A 12,898-nucleotide genomic window follows, 5' to 3' on the forward strand; every position below is an offset into this window, starting at 1 on the left:
TAAAAATTCAGTGACAAATAAAATATAAATTAAGATACACAATTTCTAAATGTGTAATAAATTCATATTAATTACATTGTAGTGCATTCTGAACCAAAAATACATATCGACCCCACAAATGGAGGAGGGTCAAATCAATCAGAAAGTTTGTATTGCTTACTATATTTTAAATTGTACTACAAATTATTATCTGAGTACGATTTAAATGATAATAATTAAAATGGATTCAAATACTGAAAAACTATAAAGCTGCTAAACACAAAATTTGGATAAAAATAAACATAATTAGTTACTATGTTTATTTTTATCTACATTTTTTATTATAATAAAAATTATAAAAATATCTGGGGTGTGGGGGGGGGGCTGAACCCCTAAATCCCCCCCTTGGATATGGGCCTGGTTTATTTTGTACATCAATTTATATTTTTGTTTTAAATTAAATATTTTAAATTTTGTTTCAATCATTCCAATACCTTTTAAATATCTACTGTTTTATAAGTATTTTTACCTATACAAATAGCCAATAAGGTGTACTGTGAACCGTGCAAAACTTAAGTCTGTCGAACCGCGTTAGTTGTACCTACCTATATTTAAGTTTTCTTATAATTTAGGAGGACTAATTATTTACATTGAATCTAATTATTACGGTGTATTTTAAATATTTTCACTACGTACACAGAAAACGTTGAGAATGCGCTATTTCCATTTAAGTATTCAGTGTATGCCTAACTACCTAATAATTAAAATATCTTACTCTACAAATATACTGAATTAGAATAGTAAATAATGCCTATGTATATAATACAAATCTTATACAACCTATGTTATAATAAATACATATGTCATTGTATAAACGAACGTGGACTGACGTCTTATGTTTATTCGGACGTGCTCGCAGGTCTGTCAACTTCAACAAGGAGACTGGTGATTGCTACATGAACGACGTAGACCGATTCACCGTATCCGGGCGTCCTCCAATCAGCAATCGATCGGCTGACTTCGTGGACTACATGGAGTCGAACTGCGTGGTCGAGCAACCAAAGATGTGTGATTTCGTGGAAGTTGGAGGCAAGCTCCTGAGAACTGTGGACGCTATCTACGAGAACGTGGCCACCGCAGATCGGTGCAAGGAGATATGCTTGGCGTCCAAGGAATTCCAATGCCGTTCATTCGACTACAACGAGACGGGCGTTAACGTGTGCCGCGTCTCGCACCACAGCACGTCCAGCCTGTCGCAACAGCAGCTGGACCACCGCCCTTACATGACAGTGGCCGGTGCCACCACTTATCAAATGTCGTCATGCTTCAGCGTGAAGATAGATTGTCGCGGCGCAGACATGGTCGCATCCGTACATACTAACCGGCTGTTTGATGGCAAAGTGTACGCCAAGAATCGGCCGAGTTCTTGCGTTAATGACGTGAAGAGCACACTGGATTTTGACCTCCGGTTAGACTACCACAGCCCGAACTGCGACGTTCGTCAGGATCAACCAGGAAAGTTTTTCACTGAAATAATTATCCAGGTAAGGATATCATACTTATTATGTAGTAATGGTCGACTGTAGTCGGTTATTATACTGCAGGTTACTCTGAAACAACGAGGTAGAGTATTACCTACACTCGAAATCTACTAGACAGCAGATCAATTTCTCAATTTTGGTTTAATAGTTGTTTAACCAGTCCAATAAACCTGAAAACGTATAGGAACTTTTTTGTCAAAATTTTAAGAATTTCTGGTTTTGAGCTTTCTCAGAATTTGTTGAGCAATTCCTCAGTTATTGTTGATCGTAGATAAATTAAATTAAGCGTATTTGCTTGACATTTTTTATCTGATTTTAATTACCTATTATTATACGAAATGTGTCAATGCCATAAGTGCCTATATATTTGGATTTTTTGGATTTTCCATTATACATTTAAATCCTAGCCTTAATGCATTTTATTAGTTTTTTTTATAAACGCCGTTTACGATCATATAATACATTATCATTGAGTTGCTATTATTAATTATATTTGTAATGTACATTTGTATCGGCATCGTTCAAAATTGTCTCTAACTTATTACAGTAATTTGTATTAAGTTTTAAAGAATTCAATTTTTTTTTCATTAACTATGTCATCTTTAAAATTTCCCGTACATATTCCGCTTTAAAAATCACGCATGCACGTTCAGATTTGCAGTGGTTCATTTATAGAGAGAGGGGTTGATTAAAGTGAATTTTTGGGTGTCAATATTTCTTTCGGTGAGCCAACTTATTGATTTTGAATGTATCTCGTTATTGCGTTGTAAGTCACTGCAGTAAAACCTGTATGGATGTGTTATTGTGTTGAATTTAAATTTAACGATATTTTACTAGACTTGCATTACTAACTGTTACATTAATAATGTCGCAGCACCACGACCAGATCGTCACGGGTCAGGATATCGGACTTTCAGTGCGATGCTCGTATGACCTGCAGAATCGAAGCGTGGGCCAGGGCATCGAGCTGGCGATTGCACCGGCCACAGAACCTGGTGACGACGTGGTCGAATCGGACGCGCCCGATAAAAACGGTGGTGGTGGATTTGAGGGCAACGGTGTGGAGGAGACGGCGTTCGTAATTTCACCCACAGTGATGATGAGGATTACGAACAGGGCGGGCGGTGACATACACGCCGCGCAGGTGGGTGATCCGCTTAGTCTCCGATTCCATATACTCGACGACCGTTCGCCGTATGAGATATTCGTCCGAGAACTGATTGCCCTGGATGGTGTGGACACTAGCGAGATACTCCTTATCGATGGCGATGGTTGTCCCACGGACCCGACCATTATGGGACCAATATCGGCAGTGGACACAGGTGGCGGTGGCACCGTCAAAATTCTGGAGGCACCATTTGACGCGTTCAAGTTCCCCACCTCTGATATCGTACAGTTCAAAGCACTGGTTACGCCCTGTTTGCCAAAGTGTGAGCCCATCAATTGTAATGTGGTTGGCCACAATGGTGCGGTTCGTCGGGCCGACTCTTTTGGAAGGTATACCTATATATATAGATAAAAAAATGTAAATATTAAATGATAATGAAAATCTGCAGGATATTTAATATTAAATCACTAAAAAAAAAAAAATGTAATAATAATAAAATAAATGCTTAAATTAAATTATTTTTATGCTTTTAAAACGTAAAAAGCGGGTAAGTCGTAAATGTCGCTCTGTTGTACCTACCTACAGTAAGTTACTGTAATGGATGGAATTAAATTTGAATCCAATGATATTATATCATTGTATACGAAAAACGATTCTGAACTGAGATGATTTATCTGTCTAGGATATATTATAAATTAATAACAATTTTCAAATCTTAGATTTAAAAATACATTTTTTTATGAATTTCTAGTTTAAAATAATTTGCGAATTTCATAATTTTTACGTAGATGTGTTGTCGAAATTCAAACTTTGAATGCTTATAAAAAAATTTGTGACTAAATATTTTTTTTGATTTTTCAACTGCTTTGTAAAAATATGTTAGGAGCCGCTTGTATTAATTTCTCAAATCTTAGATTTAAAAAGAACATTTTTTATGAATTTCTAGCTTTTCGAATTTTCGTGATTTTTACGTTTTTTGTAATTCAAACTTTGAATGTTAAGAAAAAAAATTGTGACTATGAATTTATTTACTTTTGACCCCCCCCCCCCCACGTACCAACTAGATTCACTTTCTAATCGAACGAGGTACTGAAGTCGAAAATCGAAGCACTTTTACTGCCCCAAAACGTGATGACAGACACAAAATAAAAACACACATCATGTTGAAATCAATAAATTCATCGCTCCACTCAAAAACAAAAATATATGCACACTAACATTTTATTTAAAGTTTACCAACTATTATTTTTAATTTAATAACACCAATAATAATTATATCAATGTTACATTTTGTATAGTTTATAGTAAGTGTTTATACCTAATCTGACTTAGATATATAATATAGATAATTGGACATGAACAATTTTTAGCGGGGGGATTAGGTGGCCGAGCGGTCTAACGCGTCGGCTGTGGCTCAGCCGGACTGGGTTCAATCCTCGACCATCGGATGACATTTTTCTCCGGGCAAGTCACGATGTCCGGAGAACAAGTACCGCCATCCCCCCCTCCGGGACATGGCAGGAACCTACGGGTGTCCCAATAGAAATTCTGCCAAAACTCTCAGCCACGTGTAACCAACCTACCGTTCCATAAAACCTACAACTACCCCTTTTCCAATGGCCTCAGTTGCTGCGGGATAATTAGAAAAAAAAATTTTAAGCTAGAAAACTAACATAACTAACATATGTAAATATAAGATAGCTAGATATTAAATTTTTTAAAATGATTTTGACTCGTATATATCAATTTAAAACTTGGAAAATATGCAAATTAAGCATACAAATAGTAAAATATAACCAATTATATAAAAATGTTCCAGATAAATTTTCTGCTAGCACTTTCGATATACTTTGTACTTTTGGATGTGAAAAGGAGATATTTTTTAGTACTTTTAAAAATAACCTGGAAAAACTAAAAATAATAATGGGAATATTTAATATTTATGCAATACTGATTTCCAAAAAAATAGTTTTGTTTTATTGCTACAATTCAATAATGAATTAATACATTAACACTTTAGATACATACAATTATCAAAAAAATGTTTATAGTTTTATACTTATATGTAAATATTTTAGACACTTTTGAGTTGCCTATATATTTATGCATTTGAAAATTTTCAATTCTATTTTATTTGACTTGTGACAACATTTTTATTTGTGGATTAAAAGCTTAAAAATGTAATAAAAGTTTCTTCACAATGCTCGCACTGCAATTGAAAAATATTGAAAACATTATATAATTCTATATTCAAGATTTTCATAAGCAAATGTTTGAATTTTAAATATTAATTAAGGGTATCCGTCAAAATGACGAACTATTTTGTACTTGGTCATATATTTAGTATGCCTAGGCATAAAATTAACAGATCCTTTCCACTTAGAATCGCTTCTCATCGTTTAGGTACAATGATTTATCATTAAAATACTAAATTTGAAGATTTCTATTTTAGTGATATACTAAACAATGAGGCCTCTTCGCCTACTAAATACAGCAGAATGACAATAACTTATCTGGTTTTATACACTGTGATAAATGCTTATTAAATAAAGTGTTATTATATGAGCATTATTATGTATTACTGTTTTCCGGCCTATTCCGTGGCCCTATTAAGTTTATTTCACTGCCATTTCTCCGACGAATATTGTGAATATTCCTAGGTGTGGGGGGGGTCGGTTTTCCGGTACATCGTAGACACTAGACACAAGTAAAACAAAATGCAGTAGGTACAGTTATTGAATTTAAATAATGAAAATAAATAATCTCACGCTGATATTTGAAGACACCTTCGACCTATACTGTTATTTTATTGACATAATTATTAAACATAATAATATGATATTATTTTCTATGTTATAGTACTTGACAAACGATCTCTAATATTATGTACAATACAGTTGACAATTGTAAGTATTATTTACTACTTTAATAGTTAGATCAAATTACGTAGATTTTGTACTTATTTACCATAAAGGCGCTATTACCGTGTTCATCTACCGTCCACTTTTACCGTGTTATCGTAATTATTGTGTGAAACGATATTCTCAGATTGGCCAATTAATGCGTTATAGGCCAGCTGATACCACAGAACACAGGTTACCGATAACTTTAAAATATATTACAATTCGGCCGAAGTGTGTTTACTTCATCTTTATCGCTTCATGTAAAACAACCGAATCCAATATCAAACCCAAATAACCAAAATCAAGAAACACAATAGTTCTTATACGAACTTAGATCATATTATAATGTCCATCAAGTTGGCAGCGACACTAAAAGCTACAACTTCATACCAATATTTTGATTTGTCATTTTTAGAATTCGCTATTAGCTTGTTATAGAATATAGGTACTTGCCGGAAACAAACATAGTCCCAGTGATATCTTGACTTATAATATTCATATTTGGAATGTGCGACAAACGTCCTTATTGGCACGACGAAGTTGCAATAACATAATTTAAGTACATAGTGGGTAGGTACCACAGTGACCTAGGTACTACGATTATAACCGTATTTATTCGTAACGAATTTTTTTGGTTTTGAAAAATTTATAAATTTTAAATATTATAATATCTTAAATAAATAAATATTAAAAAAGGACTTAATTCTTTACTTCGAACTACAAATTTATTAAAATACGTGAATTCGTCTACATAAAAACAAAAACATTCTCATTATTCGATGAAATCACGGTTCACTTGTCAGATGCTTTTTTCTAAAATATCAGCTTTATACTTACATAGTTAGTTATAATCTGTTATGACTTAGGTATACCAAGCTCTAATAAAATATGACTGTATAGTAATGCTATAATAACAAGTTGAACAAGTATTAATAATAATAATATTATAATAATTAAATTCTTATAATATGTAATTTTTATAGCATTAACTATTAAGAGGACGTTATACTCACATGTCTTACAAGTGCGTAACATACCAAGTTTTACGTTCAGCAGATCATTTTTAGCTTCGTGAGTTAAATATTTAGGGTGAATTGACCTTGTTATGTACGTCTACACGACAAATTAAATAAAGTACGCTTGGCGAAATAACCGACTATATCTTTTATTAAACAATTTAAAACAATTTAATTAACACGAGTTCGAGAAGTTCGGACAGATATTCTGCTGGGATACGACTGATTCTCCTTGGGGATGACCGCAAACGACCGGCCCGCTGTGGCTACCAAAACTGTCCACGCAGCGGAATGTCATATTATGCTGCCGCCGTGCTCGTTTCCACGGGTACTTGGATACATATATATAATAATAATAATAACAAGAAATGCTTATTCAATCCTTAAAAAATAAATGGTTCATAACATACTCTTATAAAAATTTAAAGTAACATTATTATCGAGGGCTTCTCGTTAGGTTTTTTATTATATTCTTATTTCAAATCAAGTTATGAGCATTTTAAGATATACAAACAATTTACAATTTTCAAATACTACTCATAACTCGATTTAAAATTAAAATATAATAAAAATCCTATGAGAAGCCCTCCATACTAATGTTACCTTAAATTTTTATAAGAGATCAATTCATTCTAAATATTAAATATTACATTTTTTATTTAATCCCCGCATATAGTGTAGTATTGTTTTATACAACAGACATTTGTATTAGGTACATATATGATTTAATTATTTACCGTGAGTCTTTGATTTTAAATAATTATTATCAAATATGTAGACTTACTCACTATAGATGCAACCACGTAACTAGATGATGGCTATGAGGGTGATTTGCACCCAAAAATATAATTAAGTATATGACCTTTTTTTTTAGTCAACCACATAAAACAGTGGCAAAGGACTCACGTAATTTGCTGTACCCTGTTTCAAGTCCTTGTTTTTTCTCTGGATTTATAACTGAACACGCTCTTTCTTTTGACAGACGGCGCCGGAGACGTAGCGTTGGCGGTGGCAACCAAACCGACGAAGTGGTCTTCCAGGAGATCCGCATCGAGGATAAATTTAAATTCGAAGCCCAACGGGGTGAGCCTGGCCACGAGATCAACTTCTCGGGCAACAGCGGCGGCACATTCACATCAACCACTAGTACGGGCGACCAGAATACCTTATACTGGAACACGTACGCGTTTGCACTGGTGCTGGTCGCGTTTGTCGTGGTCCAGCTGTTCGTCATATTCGCATGTTGGCTGTGCGCCACGTACAGGTCGCGGAGCAACCGTGAGGCCGCCTCTATATACGAATCGGCCGTCAGCGAGTATGCTTCCACCATTCGTACACCAATATCTTGGGACAACAGTTATTATAAATGATTATCGGGAGATATCAATCACCGATTAAAGAATACTACAATGTATAATTTATTATAACCTAGATACCTATTGTGTACACATTGAGGCTGTCTGTGACCGAAAACCCATTCACATAATGTAGGTTACGTAATATTATTATAATATATCGATGTAAATTAAATTAAACTGAAATCGCAGAACAATAACGATGTAGTATTGGGTAGTATATAGTGTCGGTGATAGGGTCGTATGGAGGTTACGATCTATACCGCACGGAAATGGCTAAGTTTGTCGCCTTTATAAAATATTTGGCATATTACATATTATAATATATTATAAGAGGTTCCGTGGTTAAAATATTTAGGAATTTTATCGGTGGTTGATCTGATACCGATAGGTACTTAATTTATATTAAATTACTTATTAGGTAATACATTGTATGATATTTTTGAATTATTTTATGGGGGTGATTAATGTATTTATCCTACCTATTTAATTTTCTTGAATATACCAACAAGAACGCCACAAGTCCATTAATTGTTTGTTAAAAATATTTAGTTTAAAGTCCTACTTAAAAACTCATAAAAAGACTAGATTTTTGGCAGTGCAAACCTTATTTTTACGTTTTGAAACTTAAACAACCTTTTTATCGTTTATGTGAAAAAATAATAATCCAATTGCTCAGTCAAAGTTTTCCTCTTTAGGTTATTTTTATCTTACTATTTAGAACTATAATCTAAAATGACTATTTAATATTTAAAATATTACGTCATTGCAATATCTACAATAATGCTATAAATTCTAAGCATTTTCATGATAGGTACATTACATACTGTATTAAGCGTGCTTGATATTATAATTCATTATTAAAAAAAAGTTTAGATAAATATTTTTGTAATATCTACTACCAATAAAATCGAGTTCAAGAAAATCACATTAATATACTTTCATTAAACTTTAATATGCTTACTTAATATTTAGGTATTATTTTAACCCACCACTTTAAATGTTATGAAATAAAGCCACAATCAACAGTTATGTATAATCCCTAAACTACAACTGTTGGTAGGTTAAGGTTTAGTTTATATGTATATGTATATATATTATAATTACTTATACCTAAAATGTATTTAAACCTTAAATGTATTCGATCTCGAAACAGTATACCATTGAAGACAAAATTGTGTAATTTTAGATACTTAAATACGGAATTGTAATACTTTGTTTTAGAGATACTAAGACAATAATTGATAAATTGTTCATACAAATCTTTTAATAGATCTTATAAGATTTTTAATATATTTTTTTATTGTAATCAACTATTTTTTTTATTTTATAAATATATTTTTTTGAAATATCATTTACGTTTGATATTTAAATTTAATTTATTTCTCTTTTATAGTTTTACGAAACCTTATATTATAAAACTCCGGTTTTAACGGAGTAATGCCTTTGTCATTAAAATTACAACCTACTACTACAAAACTCAATTTTAAGGTGTATTACATGTATAATTTCCCGTGAGCCATACCACCTGAGATAATAAATATATCATAAATCTGTTTTTTTTTTTGTTAGATTCACATAGACAAGGGCTACATATATTTTATATTTTAATTTGATAAAATTTTTTGCTAAAAAGTTAAAGAAATAGTTTTTAATTTTTTAATTTAAAAAATAAAATAATAATACCTATTTTATAGAGTTTATTCCGTTGAAAATTTTAACCTTTCAACATTTTATTTTCATTAAGAGGATTCCACACAGCTGTGATTTTTACTAAAATATACCTTTATTTTGACAATCGTACAGACTGATAATCGGAAACATATTCTGGAGACATATTTGAATTCGTCATGAAGTTTACTTGAAAACGATTTTTCAACTTTTTTGAATTTGATCACTTGAACCTTTTAAATTTTGAATTTTAAGAATTTTAAATTAATAGTTATGTTGAGCTAAAAAAAAATGTATTTAAACATTTGAGAAAGTCGTTTTCAAGTAAACTTTATGACGAATTCAAATATGTTTTCATAATATGTGTCCTATTACTACAACAGTTTGTACGATTGGAAAAAGATTGATACTTTTAGAAAAAAAAAAAATAGTAACTAATGTTTGTCGAGCGTGCGACGGTGCGTATTTGACATGTGACTGCGTGTGCGAAAGTATCCCGTTTTTCTGATTGAACTTGTTTTAAGTCCATCGCCCCAGTAAACTTATTTAATAATAGCTCCTGCGCGGCGACATCACAGCGGCAATAAAAATAAAAATATGCAATAGATGTTATCGCAGTATCGCTGCACAGTAGTCGACAGTACACATAGTACTTATTAGCTGCTGGGTAGGTACGTATAATGTATATATAATATCTTCTACCGTAATTGTCAGCTGCCTACTATTTTGCCTTTTAAATTATAATAATACGTAAACGTTTTACGTTATTATATTGTGATAATGGAAAACGTTTTACAAATAAAAAAACGACGAAGAAAATAGGTATTTATCCAAAAAACAGAAAGGAAATGTTGATAAACTGAAAAGATGGCGAGAAAATCTTAAAACTTACAGTGACACTGTAAGCCAAAATAATTTATAGCTTACATAGGTATACAATTGTATTATTTGTATGTAATTTTAATTTTGAAAGTATGATTATAATATAGGAAGAAAATAAGAAATACATAATCAGTGGCGCACGCAGGGGGGGGGGGGTGGTTAAGGGGTTGTAACCCCCCTCCCGAAATTAGGTTAAAATTTACAAATTTTACAAGTTTTTAATATCGAGTTATGTGGTACATGTGCGCCGTGTCACCACAGTTATATAATAGTCTATTCTATTATCAATGCAGTAGATACATGAATAATAATTATGTCATTATCATTTATCTTCATTATTAATAATATGGCAATTTTAGACACTTATTGAGATTTAGAGTCGACGCTGGTGACAAAGATCTTGAAAATCATTTGATGACATGTGCTAAAGATGGTATGTACACAAGCTGGCGCATACAAAATGAAATATTAATGACTTGTAATATTCTTATTCTACAACACCTTGTAAAAAACATCAACGCTGCAAAATCATTCACAATATTAGCTGATGAAACAAGTGATATATCTAAGAAGGAACAATTAACTTTATGTATCAGATATGTTAATTCTGGTGAAAAAAAATTGAGGGAAGATTTTTTACAGTTTGTTGAAGTAAAAAATATGAGTGGGAAGGCATTAGCTGATACAATATTACAAAACCTTCAATCTTTAGGAATAGAAATAAAATATATAGCTGGACAAGGATATGATGGTGCAGTGGCCATGTCTGGAATGTTTAATGGTACCCAATCTCATATAAGAAAAAAATATCCAATGACGTTATATATTCACTGTAGTTCCCATTGCTTAAATTTAGCTGTGTATTTTGCTTGCCAAATTTATGAAATAAGAAATTGTATGGGTACTATGCAGACAATTTCTAATTTCTTTGGATATCCTAAAAGATTAAATATTCTCCAGTCTACTGCTATGTACTGACGTCCCGCTGAGACATCTAAACACGCATATACACGTAGATATGTATAAGTGACCCTGGGGCGTATGATTTCGCCAACCAATTATATTGTGTAGGACCTCAATAGTTATATCGAAGGCCAAACTTCTAGCCTTTCCAAAATATTACCATAATTGGAATTAAATATACGAAATATTAAATATGAAATCGTAGTCTTGGCAGGCGTATCTAGAGAATTAATGTCGTCGGGTTATGGAGATTACGTATCGCGAATAACCAGGATGTGGCCGACCGGTCGCATGGGCGTGGGAAGCTGCGATATTAAAATAATACACGCGTACGCTTTTGCACGACTCGGCCATGGACACATACGTGTCTTATCGATAGGAGAGGAAATGCAGAGATTAGGACTATCTGGACTATATAGGAGAGCCCCGATTAGACCCAATTCAGACGTGAGCCACCAGAGTCAGAACAAGCACCTTCACGCCAGACACCAGTCCAATTTAATTATTCGGACTTAGAATATTTTACAACCAAATCATTTTGTGCAGTAAAAGTGTTTTATTTACATAGTAATCAAATAAATATCTAATAAATTAATCACAAATTAAGTTGTTATACTTATTACACCCAATCCATCTACCTCAACACCAGTCGTTTGTCCTCCTGTATGCTGGGACGCTACACTACAATAACAAAGATATTTCCAGGTGAAAAATCACAAAAGTTAAAATCATTTTGCCCCACCAGATGGGTAGAGCGCCATAATGATGTCATGCTATTTTATGAATTACAGCCTGCAATTATATCTTCTCTAGAAGAAATTTCTTCTTGGACAGATGTTGATACATCATCAACAGCTAATCAACTTTTAGCTTCAATAACACAATCTAAGTTCCAAGTATCACTCATGATTTTAGTTAAACTATTTTCAATATCTGTGCCACTGAGTAGACTTCTACAAACTGAAAGTTTAGATTTAAAACAAGCTCTTTCTTTTGCTAATGTTACTCAAAACACATTAAAAGATATTCGTGTGAATGCTATTGAAGAGTTTAGTAAAATATTTAAGTCTGTTGAAACATATTGTAATAAAATTGGAATTGATATTTGCATTCCCAGAATATCAAGTCGTCAAGCACATAGAAGTAATATAGCCACAAACAATCCAGAAAGTTATTGTATTACAATATTTATCCCTTTCTTGGATAATTTTATAGATCAACTGCATGATAGATTTTTATCACACAAGAATATATTAAGCACCTTTACTTGTTTATTTCCTAATTCTGACTTTAAAATTAGCAATGATATCGAAGAAAGTTCTAAATTACTTTCAGAAATGTATAAAGATATAATATATGAAAATAATTTGAGTGATATAAGTGAATATTCGAGAAATGCTGAATTACAATTATGGCAAAATAGTTTTAAGTACCAGTCAGATATTATTCATACAAAAAAAAACTGTTACAGACCTGTACT

At 32.4% G+C, this 12,898-nt stretch overlaps 2 protein-coding genes across 2 annotated transcripts in view; both read left to right on the plus strand.

The window, feature by feature from the left end:
• Positions 1-9,591, plus strand: part of LOC107169312 (uncharacterized) — a 66,081-nt gene extending 56,490 nt beyond the window's left edge. Inside the window, exons 3-5 of the mRNA XM_015519025.2 lie at positions 899-1,523; positions 2,395-3,017; positions 7,530-9,591. Coding sequence (XP_015374511.1) covers positions 899-1,523; positions 2,395-3,017; positions 7,530-7,917 — 1,636 coding nt within the window. The 3' untranslated portion in view covers positions 7,918-9,591. The remainder of the gene's footprint in view (positions 1-898; positions 1,524-2,394; positions 3,018-7,529) is intronic.
• LOC149061196 (zinc finger MYM-type protein 1-like) lies at positions 9,343-11,433 on the plus strand. Its single transcript, XM_089230873.1, has 2 exons — positions 9,343-9,416; positions 10,815-11,433. Exons 1-2 carry the CDS (start codon positions 9,343-9,345, stop codon positions 11,431-11,433), a joined length of 693 nt encoding a protein of 230 aa, XP_089086999.1.
• The last annotated feature ends 1,465 nt before the right edge of the window (positions 11,434-12,898 follow it).

Source organism: Diuraphis noxia, unplaced genomic scaffold (assembly GCF_037042655.1).
Source record: "Diuraphis noxia isolate RWA-SAM2 unplaced genomic scaffold, SU_Dnox_SAM2 contig0001, whole genome shotgun sequence".
NCBI classification, from domain to species: Eukaryota; Metazoa; Arthropoda; class Insecta; order Hemiptera; family Aphididae; genus Diuraphis; species Diuraphis noxia.

Bases quoted from the DNA above. Each gene is read 5' to 3' on its own strand.
- LOC149061196 (XM_089230873.1), top strand. From the start codon at position 9,343: ATGCCTTTGTCATTAAAATTACAACCTACTACTACAAAACTCAATTTT. The intron at 9,417-10,814 runs GTGAGCCATACC...TGGCAATTTTAG, and splicing joins TATTACATGTATAATTTCCC to ACACTTATTGAGATTTAGAG.